Source organism: Barbus barbus (assembly GCF_936440315.1).
Source record: "Barbus barbus genome assembly, chromosome: 19".
Lineage (NCBI taxonomy): Eukaryota > Metazoa > Chordata > Actinopteri > Cypriniformes > Cyprinidae > Barbus > Barbus barbus.
The window spans coordinates 6,700,502-6,721,775 of NC_136747.1; the positions used below are offsets into that span (position 1 = coordinate 6,700,502).

General features: G+C 35.7%; 1 protein-coding gene across 2 annotated transcripts in view; it reads right to left on the reverse strand.

The window, feature by feature from the left end:
* The window catches only part of slc66a2 (solute carrier family 66 member 2), a 34,354-nt gene that overhangs the window by 11,251 nt on the left and 1,829 nt on the right, over positions 1 to 21,274 (reverse strand). Inside the window, exons 2-4 of one of the 2 annotated variants that reach the window (XM_079441345.1) lie at positions 20,614 to 20,747; positions 18,327 to 18,377; positions 2,856 to 3,072 (exon numbers count right to left, since the gene is read on the reverse strand). In XM_079441345.1, coding sequence (XP_079297471.1) covers positions 2,856 to 3,072; positions 18,327 to 18,377; positions 20,614 to 20,747 — 402 coding nt within the window. The remainder of the gene's footprint in view (positions 1 to 2,855; positions 3,073 to 18,326; positions 18,378 to 20,613; positions 20,748 to 21,274) is intronic. The other variant, XM_079441346.1, reaches the window with a different exon arrangement.

The window sequence follows — 21,274 nt, forward strand, 5'->3', positions numbered from 1 at the left end:
CATTGAAATATACTTTTCGGAGTAATTCTGGTTATGGATATATCTAGATCATATCATGGAACAGATTTGAATTCTATTTTTGGAATGATTTCTATTTCTTTGATGATGCAGTTGACAACTCGAGTTCTGACTGTTTTGTACAATATTAAAATGTTTTAATTTAAATTCAAATATCATTTTTGAGTGACTTTAATAGAAATAATGAAAGAGACAATGGATAATTTACATCAGATCTTTAAAATAACAAAAAACTTTAAAAAAAACAAGACTGTGAACTATGATCAAACAAGTGTATTCCATGACAAAGAGTGTGTCACTGAGCATGTTTTGAATCACTTTATAATTGTTTATTCGTTTGATTATGCATATTTTGTTCCAAGTATGAGGCAGCAGCACGCTTGCACATGCATGCATTTATCTGTTAAGCAGTCAGGTAAAAAGCACGAGGATGTACAGCCAGACAAAATAAACACTGACAAGATAATACAACAGGTAGATTCCAATAAACTACATCAGGGAGACTTACGTAAGCTGAAATTGTTTTATTATTTTATTAGGTCTTATTATGTTTGAAATTACTTTATTATGTGAGAAGACGCAGTGAGACATGAAACTAACTTAATACAGGATGTAACGAATGACTATTCATCAAGACTGCATTGAATTGATCAAAGGTGACAGTAAAGACTTTAAAAATGTTACATCTAATGAATTTAGAATAAATGCTGTTCTTTTGAACATTATATTCATTGAGGAATCCTAAAAAAAGTATCAGGGTTTCTTTAAAATATATGAATCTGTTTCAACACTGATAATATTTAGAAATGTTTCTTGAGCAGCAAATCAGCATATCAGAATGGAGGATCATGTGACACTGAAGAATGGAGTAATGATGCTGAAAATACAGCTTTGCATCACAGAAAATCATTATATTTAATTCTAATAATATTTCACAATATTACAGTTTTTTTTTTAAGCAAACTTTTTAAGCAAACTGCATTTTGTAATCAAACTTCAATTTAAAAATATATCAACACACGCATATACAAATAAACCTGTTTGCATACACACAGATACATACATAGACAGGCTCTATCAGCAGGTTTGCACAGATGTTAAAATACATACACACACACACACACACACACAGGAGGGAGCAACCCTTATCTTGTCAGGCTGGCATGATGCCAGTGGCGGCTCCCTGCCTGTGCCATCAAATCAGTCCGGGTGAACAGACACACACACGGACACACACACACACACACACAGACACACACGGACACACACGGACACACACACATGGACACACACACACACGGACACACACGGACACACGGACACACGGACACACACACACACACACGGACACACACGGACACACACACACACGGACACACACATACACACGGACACACACACACACACGGACACACACACGGACACACACACACACACACACACACGGACACACAAACTCAAATGCTGCAAAACGGAGCACAGGATGGCATCTCACAGTGTGAGATGCTACCAAACACACTAAGTCACACTGACAGGACGTGTCTTTACAGCACACACACTGTATCTCTCAAAAGGTTATGCAAGACAATACGCCTCTCTCTCGCACACAATCCATCTTATACAATCTAACAGGCACTGTGAAACATTACCTGATTACTATTTTTGTCTGATTTGTCATTTTGAATTCAGTTACTGCCTTCGGAATGTGCTTTATAACTTAATTTGTGCTTTGGTTAATGTGTGGTCATACAATCACATGTACAGCAAAATAAAACAATAAATAAAAAGTCCACTACACCAGTTAACGTATATATCTAAGGTATCTATATTTGATTCCCGTAGCTTAGCAACAGTATTTCATAAACCAGTTGAGGAGGAAGTCTGACTAGCAGACATCACGGAGTGACTGTGCTGCCACATTTCACTTCCCATGTTCCTCTGTTCAAGCACTAGAGCAGTGGAGATTTCTGGACTCACTCATCAGAGAGAGACTGAGTGAGAGCAAAAATGTCAAGGTGGTCATATCAGAATTATTTTTCCAAGTTAATGAAGGTTTTAGTCAAAAGCCTTAAATTTAAAGTAACAAGTTTATCAGTTCGTCCAACATATCCTTTTTTGCCCCAATTGGGGTAACCCAATTGTCTAACCAATGGACTGAGTTTGGAGTGACCCAATCACTTTGTCAAAACAATGGACTGAGTTTGGGGCGAATCCAATGACTTTGTCCAACAAATGGATTGAATTTGGGGTGACCCAATCACTTTGTCCAACCAATGGCGTGACTTTGATTTTGTGGCGACCCAATCACTTTGTCCAACCAATGGCGTGAGTTTGTGGCGACCCAATCACTTTGATTAACTAATGGCTTGAGTTTGGGGTTTGGAGTGACCCAATCACTTTGCCCAACCAATGGACTAAGCATGGTTGGACAAAGTGATTGGTTCACCCCAATCAATTTGTCCAACCAATGGTGTACGTTTGGGGCAAACCTTCAGACTGCTCAACCAGTAGGCTTGTTTGACTTCATGGGGTGCCACAAAGATTGGCTGCCGCCTGACAAAAGCAATGCATTCTGGTTAGAAAATTTGTCTGACTTTAATCAGCGCTGCAGTCGCCTTGCGATCACATGTGCCATCAAAGTACCGCGAGAGCAAAACGAGACCACTCACATAGGTCAGGCGCTGCAGTTGCTCAAAATCGGCTGCGAAAGCCTTGGTGACAAGTCATCTTCAAAAAGTAGTCTTCAGGGAAATAAACTTCTAGGTTAAAATATGAACACCATTGAAGTACGTTTGATGAACCCTTCTTTTTAAAGCAAAAACATTAGCAGTACACACCTCATGCCTTCAGTAGATTTGTTCTGGTAGTTGCAGTAGAGCTGTGGAGTTCCCAGCATGGCCTCTGTGAATACGGCCAGAAAACCCAGGCTCTCTACGAACAGAACTGAGTCCAGTAGCAGATACGTCATATAGGCGGCCAGCACCGTGAACGCCAGCACACACTGCAGGTAATCCACAAAACGAGTCCAAGACCAGAAGTAGTTCCAGTCAAAGTCTAAAATTCAGAAAGAAAGAGAGTACATGTTAACAATAAAAAAGTACTACAGCTTATATTAGTTGAAAGGAGTCCAAAAGACTTTTAGGAGAACATTTTGAGGTCTGAGAGGCAATATTCTCAAAAGACAAATTATTTTATTTAAAAATTATTATATCTATATTTCTAAAAAACATTATATATTACATTTTAATCATTTTAACTGGCAGTCTTTATGAAGTTCTTCCTTTCAACAATACATTTCATAGAACACTGAAACATTGGACATATATACAGTATGCATGAATTATTCAAAGGAATGTATTAGTAGGGATGAAGGGTTGAATCAATGTCAGATCAACAAGTTCAGACCACCGACCCTCTAAGACAATGGTTTGCAGCCATGTTCTGACAGGATCACAGCCAGCCAGCCAGAAAAAAACAATGCTATATGCAAAAAAAAACAAAAACAAAAAAAAAATCAGTTGTGCTGCTTCAAATTTTAGTGGAAAATGAACAATTGACAAAACCACACAAGCTAAGAGACATGCCTTACACATGGTCTTTCCTGACCGCAATCGCAATGGGTTTTGTGCAATGAATTATTGGCTGCCGAGAGCATGAAATCGTCAAAATTTAATTTTATACGATCTGCAGTTTCGGTACTGTGTTGGTGACCACAGATCCAGAGTGAAATCTGGGTCCTAAAGTAAAACCAGACTGTAAGACCCCCTCAAAGAAGTCCTTTTTCATGACCATCCAGTTCCCAGCACACAAGCCTCTCAGCAGGGAGGAGTCTGACTGGATTCTGACCTAAAATAATCCACTTTCGCCAATTATTTTGGAGGCTGAACTCAGAGAACTCATAAGCCTGTAAGTCAGCTCTCCACCCATCCGTCAGTGGACGAGAAGAGCATATCTAATCAAAGCACGCTGGGAGCTTCAACAACGGTTACTCTCATAAAGCGGCACTGGAAATGTCGAAGGAACAAAGTACAAGCAGAGGCCAAAACCGAAGCATGAGGACCACAGTGACATCCAGAGTGTCATGAAAATGTCAGGGCACGTGGGACAAAGCTGAAAGAGAAGAGAATGACACAAAAGAACAGAGTCCAAAGCACTGCTATGACGGGGCTAGATGGACTGAAGCGGGAAAAACACACATTCAGTGAATAAATGTAGGACTGGATTAGGAAAACACAATTCCAGCAATCCACTGCTTGGTGCGTCTCTCTCTCTCTCTCTCTCTCTCTCTCTCTCTTCGGATGCCAGCTGTGCTCACAAAACCCGATCAAGAGGGGGCGGCACGGCTTAGATACAAGTGTGTTTGGGTAATCTGTTTGTTTGGGTAGAGCGTTTTACATCCAAAAAAACTCTGCCTCAGTATATGCAATCTTTGTTTGCTCCATTACTTGCTAAAGTCCTTTTTGAACAAAGTTTGAACAAATCGCTAACCGTCGCTAAAACAAGCTGCTTCCTATTGATCAACATGACAAATTATTGTGCCAAAATTCAATAAACTAGAAGTCAATGGGAAAATTCTTTGCCACCAGAAATCCACTAAGATTTTTCGCCCTGCAGAATTTTGTCATGCAAAAGTAAACGTGACCATATGAAATACTAGAAACATTAAATTGTTTGAAATGGAATAGTTTAATCAAGACTTTAGACAATCTTAAAAAGTAAATACAAGTGTTCATAAGGCTTTTACGACTCATAATAAGAGAAAAAGCAACTCAATTTTGATCAGAGGCCCAAACTGAGCAAAAATTATATTTATATGGCCAAAAAGTAAGATCAAATTCTGATAGTTTGTATATGAAAATCAATGAGATCTTGATAACATAAAATGGATATAAATATCAGTTGTCACTCAATATCTCCCAATAATACGTCGTAGTAAAATTATATTTTAAGGCTTAGTTATATGATTTTATTTTAACAATTTAATTTAATTCATAATTATTAGTCTTTAAATTAAATTAAATTAAATTAAATAATTAAATGTAAAAATGTAATTTAACTTCTTTTATGTAGTTTATAAGTTTAAATTCATTCATAATTATTAGTTTAGTTTTTAAATTAAATTATTAATTTAATTAAAAATCGAATTGTTTTATTTTGTTTTAATTAAAACATTTTAATAATATTTTATTAAGTAAAAATGTAATAAATGTAATTACATTTTTTTAATTAATACAACGTTTTTTAAAACTAGGCAATGTGAAGCAATACAACATGATTCATTATGATTTTTAAAATAAAAATTAATGTCTGGATAATCAAGTAAACCTAAGTAGCTTCAGTCCAGTAAGCGTCATCTTGAAGCCAAAGTTAAAGTCAAAGTTCAGTGTTAATAAATAGCTATTACCCAGTTATTGTAATCACTATAATAAACGTATATATATGTGGACAGGGACTAAAGTGCTACCATTATGTTTATCTTTAATTTATGTACAATTATACTAAAAGTCATCTTATTTTACTTGCTAAAAAAGCTACATGCTATCAATCAGATAACAGAAAGCAGATTGTGCAACAGGTTTTGAATAAGTTGACCATTTAATGGCCTTATTATAGGGTTAAAAGCCTCAGAAACTGGATAGCAATGCTCTGGCGACCATCCAAAACAACAACAACAACAAAAATCTAGATTTCTAATGAAATCAGCTGCTTGAAGCAAAAGGGCAACATGGCAATAGTGAACAATAAGAAGTGACACCTGTAGGAAGCATTTAGAGAAGACATGAGTGACTAATTGTGCTTGGCTCGCATCAAGTATGAGGTCAGCCGTATTACACGAACGCACGGGGCCGGTGTGGGACTCTCATCACAGCCCACACAGAGAACAGCGTGACTGTCGAGCACAGACAGCGCAGATCTTCACATGAGTAACTCTACCACTCTCTGTCATGACGACTTATCTTAACGGCTCCTCACAGGCAATTCTGGAAAATCAACTCGGCATTAATTCCCATAATGCAAGACTAGACAACATTTTTAATATTTGATGCACAGACAATGATAAATGGATAATGAGAGAGAAAGTGAGGTCGACGCTTTCCCCGTCTAAATGTGCATTGTGGGAAACAGAAGAAAGCAAATCTGATCTGCGTCAAAAGTGAAAGAAATGACACATTCAATATCGAAAAGGATTTATAAAGCATCTCAGGATTATGAATTTATTCTGTCCAAGTTTGAGAAAGTTTCTGCTGGCTTGAGAGAGAAACATTGCAAAGGTTTAACCATATGTGACCCTGGAGCACAAAACCAGTCGCTGGGGTATATCTGTAGCAATAGCCAAAAATACATTGTATGGGTCAAAATGATAAATTTTTCTTTTATGCCAAAAATCATTAGGATATTAAGTAAAGATCATGTTCCATGAAGATATCTTGTCAATTTCCTACCGTAAATATATCAAAACTAATGTTTTGATTAGTAATATGCATTGCTAAGAACTTCATTTGGACAACTTTAAAGGTGATTTCCTCAATACTTAGATTTTTTTGCACCCTCAGATTCCAGATTTTCAAAAATAGTTGCATCTCAGACAAATATTGTCTTATCCTAACAAACCATACAGCAATGAAAAGTTTATTTATTCAGCTTTCAGATGATGTATAAATCTCAATTTAAAAAAATTGACCCTTATGACTGCATGGTTTTGTGGTCCAGGGTCACATATGAAGAGATGTTTTTGTTTTATGATTATTCTCATGAAAATTAATCTCACGTCCGTGTCTAAAAAAAGGAAACTAAAAATGATATTTTAAAGTGTCCTTGTTACACGTTGCATGCACTTACTATTATAATAACAATAAATTATGCATAATTACATGCAAGTAACCCCAAACCAAACCCTAATCATATAGTAATTAATATTACTCAGTACTTAAATATATATTTACACTGTAACAAGGACACCTTAAAATAAAGTGCAACCAAATTTAGCATAAAAGGATATACAGCAAATACTAAATAAATATGTATTCGGTAACGTTACAATAAAGTTTCCATTTGTTAACATTAGTTAACTATATTAATTAAACTAACAATGAAAATAACTTCTAAAGCATTTATTAATCATAGTGAATGTTGATGCCAACACTTACTAATACATTATTAAAATCAAAAGTAGAATTTATTAAAAAGGTCATGACATGAGAAATCAAATTTGCCTTGATCTTTTGGCATATAAGAGGTCTTTGTACCATTAAAACATGCTGCAAGATTCATAGCTTAAAACGTCGTCCTCATTATAAACATTAATAATTACTGTAAAAATATATTGCTCAATTTTAGCTGAAGTTTGTTAACAAATGGAAACTTATTGTAAAGAGTTAGCATTTTACATATTCTTTTACTTGTTTTTCGTGCTTAATTGTCATGAATATTGTGTCAAAAACTCCTAATGGTACTAAAAATTTTTGAACACTTGAATTTGTTCTTGACGGGTGTCATGAGATTCACCTGTAACGGTCTGAGACGAAACTGTGATTAAAGCAGCTGTTATCTGAGCAGTAAATGTTATCGCACTGGAGAAATCAGTTTGACAACATGAGAGCCGTTGATTTGAGGCTGGCAGAGTGTTATCTAACGCACCGTCGGAGGAGAACCAGGGCCAGTTTATGACATTTCAAACAGATTTATTGAAGTATTGATAATTAACGACAGTGGCATTTCAGATGACATTTTACAATCAGATCAATTACTGTGCTTTTGTCTGCGGCATGACAGAGAGGACAGGTGCGAGCGGGGGGGGGGGGTGTCTGTGTGAGGCAGCATTTTCTAGTTTAACAGAGACATTATGAAAAAGCAGAAGACATTTTCCAACAGAAAACAGAGCTCAAGAGCGTGACTTCTGTGATATTTTAATTGGAAGACTAGTCAGGACTTTAGTCAGTGCTTCAAATTTAGTAGATGACTTAAGTAACTACAGTGTCATCATAACAGTCCATCCAATGCATCTTTGACTTTAAAATACCTCCTTATCAGCACTCCCTCTTCATCGGTTTAATATGCCGAGAACTATTGAGAAATTCACCAGTAGACTGAAGAGAAAAATACTGCTTTATATGAACAGCTATATAGTCAAATCCTGTCTTAAGTAATGGAGCAAGTTTAAGGCCAAAGCTGTTTGTTGAACAATGGAAGACAGGGTTGGGTGGAAAGGTGCAATAGGGGTTTACGGGAAGCCTATCTAGTAAAGTAAACTAGATTAAATTAAAAAGTAAAAAATAAAATAAAAATCATTTATTTAATTAAAAACCATTTAATTTAATTTTAATTTAATAACATTATTAAAATGCTATTTTATTTAAAATTAAAATATTAAATACTGAATTAATCAATTTAATTTAAAACTAATAATTATGAATGAAATTAAACTAACTATATAAAGAAAATTAAATTAAATTATTAATTTAAATGTAATTGAATAACTGAATTAAATTTGAAAACAAATAAATATGATCGCTATTACATTTTTCAATTTTAAAATAAATAATTTAAATTTAAAAGTGAATTAATTAATTATAAATTAAATTACATTTTAAATTAAATTCACAATTTTTCAGTAATAACATTTAATAACATTTAAAATGAATAATTATAAATTAAACTCTCAACTAAATATTAAATAAATGTTAAATTTAATAATTTTATTAAATTTACAAACTAATAATTATAAATTAAATAATTTCTTACATTTTAAATTGATTAAATAAAAAATTGCAAATTAAATTTAAATTAGCTACTTGGTTTTTAGTTTGCATTATTTTTTCTGCAAAGTATACGTGACATCATTAAAAAAAATAAAGGTTTCTATGTCTTCAAGTCATTACTTTTTGATGACAACACATTATTATGTCTTTGGAATAACGTGCATTCATAAATTGTGCACAATAAGATCAGGACAGTTCATTTAGAAAACAAACGGGATGAGTTTGGACGTCATGTTGACGAAGTTCTCTAATTTCAGTAATACATGATGTAAAAACTTCACACTTATTATTGATGTCCTACATGTCGTCTCAGTAAGGAGCATTCACACCCTGGAGGAAAACCTGCAGAAAGAAACCACACACAGTCTCATGCTGACCATTTCACACTGTCCTTTCACAGGAAGCTGCTCATCTTTTCAAAGAGAAGGATATTTATAGACTTCCTTCAAAATGTGCCAAGTGCTTGTGTCTGAATCACGTCTGTCATGCATGCTACACCTTTTCTCCAGTCCCATGCCTTAATATAAAGAGAACATCACTGTCTCTCAGCCATCGCGGACTATACAGCACTTGTGTATGTAAGGAATTATGAGCCTGTAAATAGCTTTCCTTGTGGCAGGCATCACTGAAGGGAACAGGATCGTCTGGAAATCACTGATAACAGCAGCAACCCAGAAGAAACCAGCAACACCTAAAGCGGGGCTAAGACGCCACGGGACGCCATGATACTGGAGACAGCAACACACGGCAGATGCTACGAGACGCCAGTGCTTGACTCATACAACCACTGTGACGTGATGTTCTTTCAAGAGAAACACCGTGGGATATTCACAAGAAACTGGAATGCTGATGTTGAATAGAAACTTGCTTTTATCTGTCGGGAACTGATTGGATCAAAGTGGTGTGACTATTCTGATTTCATGTTGAGGCCACAAGCTCTGTTAAACAATTTAGGATGAGTAATTAGCATGACGTAAAAAGTTTTTTTTTTTTTTCAGAAATAACGTTCATACATTTTTGGGAGTTGAACCGCATGACATTTTACCACATTTGTTTTGAAATCATTTAAAAAAAATTTGCTTTTGTTGTGGTGTATATTTTAATTTCCTTTTTATAAAAAGCACTTTGAATACCAAGGTGTATGAAATGTGCAATATAAATAAGCTTGCCTTGCCATTTTACCACCTAACAACATGAGAATTTATGACTTGAACTAACTTTAATTGAACTAATATCAGTATTGTTTTTTAAATATCATTACTCTTTTATAAATATTACGTTTTTGAGAAGTCGAACCACATGACGTTTACAAATGAAATACATGACATTTTATCATTTGAATAAATTTTGCCTGAATTTCAGATTTATTATTATCAATATATATTTTTTTTACAAATATGATTTTTTTTATTTTATAAACATCATTACGTTACGGAGTAAAACCACATGATATTTTACAAGCAGACGTCCCATTTTATACTGTGAACCAACTTTGCTTGAAGTAAAACCAGCAATATCAGCAGTTCACACATTATGTATTACTATTTAATACATTTCAAGTTTTTGGGGAGTCAAAAGGAAACATTTTACAAACAAACTAAATGAGTTTATAATCTGAATTCATTTTTTACAAATATCTTGAATTTCTTATTTCATAAATATGACTACGTTTTTGAGGAGTTGAGCCGTATGACATTTTACAACCCAACAACATCACCTTTTACAGTATGAACTAAACTAATGCCTGAACATCATTTTTTTACATATTTTTTTAAACAATATCATGCATTCATCAAGTATTATAATCATGTCTCATTATTTCATAAATGCTACATTTAGGGGGAGTTGAAATACATGACATTTTAGTAACTTTACCTGAACCAATATCAGCATTTTATTTTTACAAATGTCACGAATTACTATTTCACACTGACATTTTACAGCATGAACTAACTTTGCCTTGTCATAAAAAGGTCAAATTATCTGATATTTTAAGAGATTTATTGACCTTGACACACAGTCATGATGCTCCACTTCTTCGTTGTTCTTCATAGAAGGGTTGTGTTCAAGTCAATGGATGCATTAATTGCATTTTAAAGCATTACAAAAAAAAATATAAAGAAAAAACTAAAATTAGTGTGCTTTTTTTTTTGCCTGTCGTAGGTGTAATACTGTAAATAATAAGAATCTCTGAATGCAGTGGAAGAAAGGCCATGCGCGCACACACACAGATGCTGTACTGTATATATATGTGTGTGTGCGCAAAGAGCTCAGGTAAAGAGCCGTGTAGCGCTGGAGGCTGTGCGTGTGGAAAGGGCCGGATCAAAGCGGCAATTGTGCGTGTGCCACACTGTGGTGTGTATTGAGCATCGTGGCACTGCTTTACCCTGCTGTGCATGTGCGTATCGTTGCTGCCAGCGGGGCAGTGTGTGGGAACAGACTGCCACGGCTTTTAAACAGCAACCCCACCAAGCTCGTCCTCTTTTTCAGCTCACACCCACAGTCCTAACTGCAAAACACAGATACTACACCACAAAGAGAGGAGAGTGCTGGAAATACTGTGACATTCCTGCCACTGATTTCAGTTCATTCTTGGGTAAGCTGGCCAAATATACAAAGCTTTAGTGCAACTAAACAGCCATACTTTAGATACTTTTTACAAGCAAATTTCAGCTAAATGACTGGGTGTTGTGGGGCCTGGCCGAGATTGTTGCTATGCAGATGTTAGGGTGCTGCAGTTTGGTGGCTGAGGTGTTTTGAGTGCTTTTGCCATCCTGCTATCAGTGGTTGCTTATAAGAACAAGTCACATACAAGCCTCTATGACATCCTAGTCTCTACATACAGCTCAGGTTGCCCCTTTAAATGTAAGTCTGTGAGATTTTTTGATCATTTTCGGCACAGATATTTTGAGCAGGTTATTGAATATATGGTAATGGCACACCTCTTCCCAAGAAGTCATGCAATTTGATATTTTAATTATCTTTACAGCACAAACTCTGTGAATTTTAATACTTGTTCAAATGTCTAACTCTAGGTTTGGGCTTTTTTTTAATTAATACTTTTATTTAGCAATGTGCATTAAATAAAAAGTGACAGTAAAGCCATTTATAATGTTATAAAAGGTTTCGATTTCAAATAAATGCCATTCTTTTGAACGTCGATCCAAAAATCCTGAGAAAATGCATCACAGTTTTCACTATTTTTAACATTGATAGCAGTAAGAAATGTTTGCATTGAAGCAAAAGTCATAAGTAATATTTTTTTCCATGTAGAATGATTTCTGAAGGATCATGTGAGACTGAAGACTGGAGTAATGATGCTGAATATTCAGCTTTGATCACAGGAATACATTTTTAAATATATTAAAAAAATATTATTTTTAATTATAATAATTCTTCACAATATTACAGTATTTTTAATCAAATGCAGCCTGGTGAGAATAAGAGACCCAAACTTTTACACAGTACTGTATATTGTTCACCAGTCACTCTTACAGGAATGATGGCACAGGAATATTCATCTTCATAAACCATATACGCACACACATGAAATATTTCCAAATAGAACAAATAACCTCTTTTCCTCTAAAAGCTCTATTTTCTTCAGGGTCCGTACCTCTTTTTGTTCTGCCCTCCCTCAGGCCCACTTTGTGGAGTTTCACTCTGTCCTTTTATAAATAGACGGCGTTCAGGCCAGGGGCCAGAAATGATTGACGTGAAACAGAGTGGCACGATTAGTCGTCCGTTCCTTCTTTCAGCAGAGCTTCAGTCTTGCCAAGAGAAATCGGTCAGTCCTTTACTCTAATTACAGCTAAGTGAAATAGAAAGATGTGTCAGAGAGGCCTTTGGATGCTTAAATGAGTGACAGTTGGGTTCTGAAGGGCCTGAAGCTGGTCTTCATCCAGATCCACACAATCTGTTCAGCCGCAGCTCTGTCCAGTACGGACTGCCGCTTAATCTGCAGAGCTGTGGACTGACTGTAGATGCTATCAGGCTGTAAACGCCGGACTGAATTCACACGCCAAATCAGGAAACAAGCACTTTGTCTTGATGTGACAGCGTTCGCAGATCAATACAGCAATTTTCTCATGCTCTGCGCTGTGAAGATGTTTTGATCATTTGTCAGCATTAATACCTCAGTTTTCTCGATTTATTTGATGTGTACAATATTAGTTAAAATATGTTAAAAAAAAGTCTATTATTTACCATATGTTAGGCAGAAAATATTATGATCTGCATTTATGACTTCATTCTTTGAGTTATGAATATTTGTTTATCAGATTTTGTCAGCATTATCATTACTCTCATTTACACTACGTGCAAATAGCCCGTCTTGTTGGCAAAGGCTATTTACACTAACACCGCCCACTAACGTGTGATTGGGTTAGTCAACACTAAAAATGACGCGTTCAGCATCAGTTTCAGTGGCGTTGATGGTAAAGCGCTTGCTTTTTGACGCGATTGACCCGAGTTCGAGTCCTCTTTTTTTCTCCCTTTTCAAACCTCATATTGCATCAGAAAGGCATTTATTTTCAATAAAAATGAAGGAAATAATCAAAAAGTTGAAAATAAGCGTATCGGGTTAGGGTAGGTGTAGGGAGGGATTTACTGTCCCAATAAGGCATACATTTAATAATTTTAATTAAAACTATAATTTACACTCAGTATGTTATTATTGCATACTGTGTTATAATGTACTACAATACTGAGCTGCAGATAATTGCCACCATTTACAATAAGTAGTATAAATAGCAGAAAACCTTGCTATTTTAACAGTGTAAATAGAATCTATAGCTATTTGCACTTAGTGTAAATAGTATCTAATCGCTAAAAAATATGCTATTTTACACTTAGTGCAAATAGCCGCTGCCTAAAATTAAAGTGTGAACAATTATACATAATTATAAGCAACTGAAGCCTAAATTCTACATTAAGCACATGATATTAATTATTACTTAAATGTTATTATAAATGATTATTAATCAGTACTTATTTGTCTAATTGCATTGTAACGAGGACAACTTGAAGTGTAACCTTAACACATTTTAATTATATACAGCGGGTAAAATAAGTATTGAAGACGTCTCCATTTTTCCCAGTAAATATATTTCTAAAGGTGCTGCTGACATGAAATTTTCACCAGATGTCGGTAACAATCCAAGTAATCCATACATACAAAGAAAACTATACAAATAAGTTCAGAAATTAAGTTGTGTGTAATAAAATGGAATGACCCAAGGAAAAAGTATTGAACACGCTTACTGAAATGTATTCAATTCTTCGTACAAAAGCCTTTGTTGGTAATGACAGCTTATGCATGGAGAAACTAGTCGCATGCATTGCTCAGGTGTGATTTTGGCCCATTCTTCCACACAAAGGGTCTTCGAATATTGAAGGTTCCATGGTCCTCTTCTATGAACTCTGATCTTTAGTTCTTATTTTCTATTGGATTCAAGTCAAGGCCATTCTAGCAGCTTTACTTTCTTTCTCTGAAACCAATTGAGAGTTTCTTTGGTTGTGTATGGGATCATTGTTTTGCTGAAATGTCCTCGCTTGTTTCATCTTTATAATCCTGGTAGATGGCAGCAGCTTTTTATCAAGAATGTCTCAGTACATTTTTCCATTCGTCCTTCCTTCTATTGTATGAATTTTGCCAGTGCTGCACCATGATGTTTTGGGGTGATGATCAGTGCCATTTAACCTCCAAACATGGTGTGTATTATGGCATCCAAAGAGTTCAATTTTTTCTCATCTGACCAGACTATATTCTTCCAGTATTTGACAGGCTTGTCTAAAAGTTGTGTAGCAAACTTTAAACGAGCTTCTACATGCTTGTTCTTCAGCAATAGAGCCTTGCGTGGTGAGCATGCATACAGGCCACGGGGGTTGAGTGCATTACATATTGTTTTCTTTGAAACAATTGTACCTGCTAATTAGGTTTTTCTGAAGCTCTCCGCAAGTGATCCTTGGCCCTTGGACAAATCTTCTGATAATTCTTTTCACTCCTCTGTCAGAAATTTTGCGAGGAGCACCTGGTCGTGGCCGGTTTATGGTGAAATGATGTTCTTTGCACTTCCGGATTATGGTCCCAACAGTGCTCACCGGAGCATTCTGAAGTATAGAGATCCTTCTGTAACCAATGCCATCAGTATGGTTTGCAGGCAGGTCTTGAGAAAGCTCTTTGATTTTACACATCATGAAATGTTTCTTGTGTGACATGTTGATAATGAGACACCTTTTTATAGGCCATCAGTTGGGACTGAAGCAGCCAATATTCATTTCCACTGACAAGGGGCAGGATTGCTTTCTAATTATTGATAGATTTCAGCTGGTGTCTTTTTGCACCTTCCTTTCTTCATGCGTTCAATACTTTTTCCCCTGTGTCATTCCACTTTATGACACATAACTTAATTTCTGAATTTATTTGTATAGTTTTCTTTGTATGTATGGATTATTTGAATTGTTACCGACATCTGGTGAAAATTTCATGTCAGCAGCACCTTTAGAATATTTACAGAGAAAAATGGTGACGTGTTCAAAACACATACATATATATATATATATATATATATACATATGTTATGCAATTATGACTTAATTAGTGCACTGTAGTAAAAAAATAATAATAATTTTATGTTAATAAAATTAAACCAGTTTGAAAAAGTGTCTATTGCATAAACGTCATTAAATCACAGTTTTTCTTATTATGTCTCATTTTGCTGCATAACCCGATAAACAGAACTGGATAATAAACGTTTATGTTGCTTTCAGCAGAGACTACAGTGGATTGTTGGACAAAATGGACAGTCAGCTAATTTTGGTCCATGTACAGTCAGGCAGAGCGAGCAGTTTTTGGGACATTTAAGGGAAAGCACATATTTATTTGAAACGCCCAGTTCTCTGATAGCAGTGACTGGATGCTAATTGAGGCGGTTGCGGTGTCCTGTAGGGATAATGCAGCGGAGCGAGACTGTGTGTGGGAGTGCCGCCCATTTACGACCATTACTGCACAACCACCAGGACCCCAGTAGTCTGCCCTACATCAAACACATTTAGAAACCTCTGCCAGAGCCCAGACTGAATTACAGGCAATCAGCCGCGAACAACTGCCACCTGCTTCAAGCCTGAACGACAGACATCACCCGGATGACAAATATGGACATATAAATTGAGATCTGAATGCACTGGATAAAAACTCTGACTTATCGAGTGCTCGGATATCACATCAGATCTGCCCTCAACCAGCAAACTACCCATTCCTTCTTGACCTTTGACCTCTGGATGGATCGGAGCACACCTCCATTATTCAGTTCCACTGGATCAATGAGCTTGCGAGCAAAGCAGCAATTAGCAAACACCTCTCAGCCTGAGTGCTGAACACACTTCTAATGAGGTGTGTGAGGGGTCGAGGGGCATACGTGATCAATACATCCCGTACATGACTACTACCATTTATTGTTACATATTATGTTGAAGTCTTATGCTAAATGCTTACAATAATTCTTATAATTTAAATTTAAAAATGTTTGACATTAAATGATTAATTTATTAATGTAACATTATGTGGTATAGACTGATGTGAAAAGGGTCTAAAAAGCATTTTAGCATAAATGCTGCAACACAGAATGTGAATAAAAGACACATTTGGTCTGAATACACTGTATATTTCAGGGCATACTATGCACAGTCTAATTCAGTATTGATTTAGTATTGATCTGTAGTACACTTATTACAGGGAAAATCCCTCCTGGAGTAACCTGAGGTTCAGTATCGACTATCTAGTATACTACTAGCCCAGATCTTTAACCACCACACCACCAAGGCTTAAGTGACTAAACTAGTTTTAATCTAAACCAGTGGTTCTCAGGGAGTCGGGGCCCACTAGAGGCTTCAGCAAGATGACTTTAAGGGATAGTTCACCCAAAAATGAAAATTAAGTCATCATTTACTCACCCTGCTGTTGTTCTAATGTCATATGCCCTTCTTTCTTTTTCAAACCATAAAAAGGAAAAAAAAAAAAAATCTGCTTGCACTGGCACAAGGTCTTTAATACCTTAATTAAAAAAACATTTTCGGCAAAACATAAAATTTCGGTCTGTTTTTCAATAAAACCCAATCATATACCACCAGAATACTTATATTTGGCACATGCTGGATGGGAACATGTGCATCTTTATTCTTGCTTTTTTGAAATCTGGATGCTGGTTGCTATTCACCACCATTATTTGGACAAGCATGAACAGGACACTTTTCAAAATTTCACCACAAAAAGAAGAAGAAAAAAAGAAGTTCATACAGCATTTAAAACATAAATAATGACTGATTTTTCATTTTTGGGTGAACTACCTCTTTAAAAGCATTTCAATTGATAAATTACAATTGATATATTGAAAATCTACATCTAATCTAGATTAAAATGCAGAAAAGTGCATAAAATCAAGAAATCAAATTGAAATCAATAACTACAATGACCCCATAATAACTATGGTTTTTACTGAATGAATTTGGAATCTTAAAACAAATCATATTAATAGCAATATTTTTAATATTATTTACTAAAACTGGACTGAAGACCTTCCCATTTGCTCCAGTGAGAGGAGACGTCATTCACAGCAGCTGCCCGACAACCACAGGTCCTCAACGAGACACAAGCGCATCTTAAATAACAACTCCAGCACATGTGCTGCTAACACCTGACATCTGGCATCGTCTGCAGGAGATTCTTTCTACACAACCCAGTTGAATTCGCTCCAAAAACACCAAAAGCAGCAAATACCCTGAGATGGAGGACATAGTTACCAGTAAAAAATTAAATCGGTGCACATATGTGCAGAAAGTCAGCAGATGTGGGAGGTAAAGCATAAGAGTGCACCAATCAGACTGTACAAGAGCAGATCTTAGGTATAAAACACTAACGCCACCTGCTGTTCATGTACAGCAACAAAAACAAAGAGTGCTCCTTTCAGTGAAAACATGCCTAAGTGTCCATTAACTGTTAGTAGACTGTCATGTGACATCGCAATCATCATCAGTGCAGTAGCCAAAGCCATGCGACACTCTTCTGAGTGTTACAGGGTTAAATCATAAAGCCATCAAGAACAATACAGCAGTATAAAATAGCACAGTATGCTGATTTGGCAACCAGTTAAATGAGCTGTTTGAAGCATGAAAACTGAATTATTTCAACTTTGACTGAATAGTTCATGAGAGCCATACACAAACTGATATCAATTCAATTGATATCTATTTGCATGCAACGCTGGAATTTTAGCATCCAAATCAACAGGATACATGCAAAACTGCATCTATCACTAATAAAACATGCAATTGTAGTTCATTCTTATACACTAATGTCTGTTTTAGATGCATGCAAGTGAACTTTGCATGCTTCAGGGTTACTAGAGAGTGGTGAATTAATGACAGGATTGGAGGAGAATATGGTTCTGTCCAGGTCATACTGGGAGGAAATGAGCAGGGGTGGATAATGGATGAAGTAAAAAAATGTATAATATCAGACTGGTGTTTTGTGAGCAACACATCGGTACATACCCAGAAAGAGCCTCTTAGGAACTTTGATTTCTTCATCCTTACTGTCTGTTGCTTCAGACAAATAAGACAAATAGACAAAAAATAAGAACAGGGGGAGAGAGAATGGATTGCATCGCTTCATCTTCACGAGGACACAAAAAGCCCTAAAGGGATGAAACTCATGAAAACATGTCCAGGACATATTTCACCCTAAAATCAGCTGTTAAGGAACTATTTTTCAAAAGGAAAAAGAAAAACATATTTTTTAGAACCATTATAATATGTGACATTATTTTCATGACAAGAAGTAGAATTTTTCTTAAGCAAAATATTCTGTAATTTTTCATCTCAATTTTTTCAAATATGAACCAAAAGTTTGGAATCATTAAGATTTTTTTTGTCTCTTTATTTGTTAAAAATTAGTAAAAACTGTAATATTGTAAAATATTATTACAAATAACTGTTTTCTATTTCAATATATTTTAAAATGTCATTTTACATGGTCACATGATCCTTCAGAAATCATTCTGCTATTTTTTTCTGATTATTTTTTTATTATAAAATCATACTTAACCCATACTTTTGAATGCTAGTGTATCACGGTTTGCACAAAAATATTTAGCAAAACTGTTTTCAACTGTGATAATAATGTTTCTTGGATCATGTGACACTGAAAACTGCAGTAACGATGCTGAAAATTCAGCTTTCCTTCACAGGAATAAATTACATTTTGAAACGTATTCAAACAGAACACGGTTATTTTAAATTGTAATAAGCCTTGGGCACTATGAAAGACTTCTGTTCTGTCAAAAGTTACATATGACGGTCGTTAATCTTTATGTGTACCAAATGGATTTGTTCAAAATGAGATCATGGGAACCTTAAAAGGAACACTCCACTTTTTTTGAAAATAGGCTCATTTTACAACTCTCCTAGAGTTAAACAGTTGAGTTTTACCGTTTTTGAATCCATTCAGCCAATCTCCGAGTCTGGCGGTAGCACTTTTAGCCTAGCTTAGCATAGATCATTGAATCTGAGTAGACCGTTAGCATCTCGCTCAAAAATAACCAAAGAGTTTCGATAATTTTCCTATTAAAAGCTTAACTCTTCTGTGGTTACATCGTATACTAAGACCGACTGAAAATGAAAAGTTAGGAACTAGGAGCTAGGAACTATACTCTCATTCCGGACACCTGAAAGTAGTCCCCAGCAAGGTAACTAGTTATGATATTGCTGGGGACTACTTTCAGGCGCTGCGTAATATCACTGCACCTGCTGTACCCATGGAATGAGAGCATAGTTCCTGGCCATATCGGCCTAGAAAATCGCAACTTTTCATTTTCCGTCGGTTTAAGTACACGATGTAACTACAGTAGAGTCAAGTTTTAAATAGGAAAATTATCGAAACTTTAGTCATTTTTGATGACCAAATGCTAACGGTTTAATCTGATTCAATGATCTATGCTAAGCTAAGCTAAAAGTGCTTCCACCAGACCTGGAGATCTGCTGAATGGATTCAATTATTGAGAAGCCGCTGGAGAATTTGTATCGTGATCAAAACCGCTGACACATTTGTGTAACGTCACACTGTTGTCTTAACATCTGTGACATGATCTAAAGGCAACAGTCAACCCATAAAGACACACTTGGGTACGACTTTACACCAATAGATAAAACTGATTAAACAGGATGTCCTGTGCAAACAGAAGAGTGAGAGACTACTAGCGCTAACAAATGTGTCCAGGAGTGTTTCTAAATAAGCATATTATTCATTCAGCAGTATGCATACTTAGAAACACCAGATTGAAACATTTAAAGCATTACTTACTATATACTGCATCACATATTATTATTAAAAATTAGTACACACAGTATACAATACATGCAAAGTTCAGTGCTCTGGATCAGTTTGAGAGAACAAACTCATCTTTTGTTAACTTTGTACCACACCCCAAGTATAAATAAAGCTGAGACTGATGTTGACCAAGCAGCCAGCCGTTCAAAGTTCATCTGCTTCAGAGGCCCTTCTTGTATGATAATCGTATGAGACACGCTCAAAAAAAAAAAAAAAGACCCTGACCATGTGACTGTATCATCAACTGTAATTCAATAGTCTGTAAACTACAGAACCAAACTCAACTAAACAGACTGACTGAGAAGAGATTTTCATAAAAAAAAACATTTAAAGAAAAAAAAACTATTGATTTTTTAATCTAGGAATAAAAAAAATGCTGGTACAGCTTCCATCTGCAGCTGCACACACACTCAATTGGACAAAGAGGATGTAAAGAGTCATAAAGTTTGGCACCTGTGAAGGAGCGGCGTTTGGTGTTGAGTTCAGTGGCCATGCGGACGCTGGTGCACAGGTTCAGCATTATTAACATTGTGATGATCATGATTATACTCTGCCAAAGCAGCGGAGTCTCAAAGTAACGTCCAAACCTGGAAAAATAATAACAACACACACATATATACTGCTCAGAGAAAAGCACCAAGTACTGTAATATTTCCACATCTTTTGACCAGTAAATTTCCTTGCACTGCACATTTCTCAGTTTCTTGGGCCTGTAAAGTCTTCAGACAGCTATAAATAAATAGATATAAATAAATAAATAAATAAATATACACACGTAAATCTATACACTTAAGAAATGTGTAAAAAATTAGGGCTGTTAACGTTACGATTAATTACGTTAAGGCATGCGATTAATAAAAAAATTAACGCGTTAATATTTTTTTCACGCAAATTAATCGTTTGATAAGGTTTCACCCCAATTTCTTGCCGTCATCGCAGCGCGGAAGCCTGCGTCCCAATGTGCACACTATCCATCCTAAATTCTGTGTGATATTAGTAATTTTCAATACTATTTAGGGCAGATAGGGTGGATATATGCACATTGGGACGCAGGGATTGTGTGATTATGAGGCGCCGGGCTCGACAAAAGTGAAGCGAACGCGGCGAGAGAGAG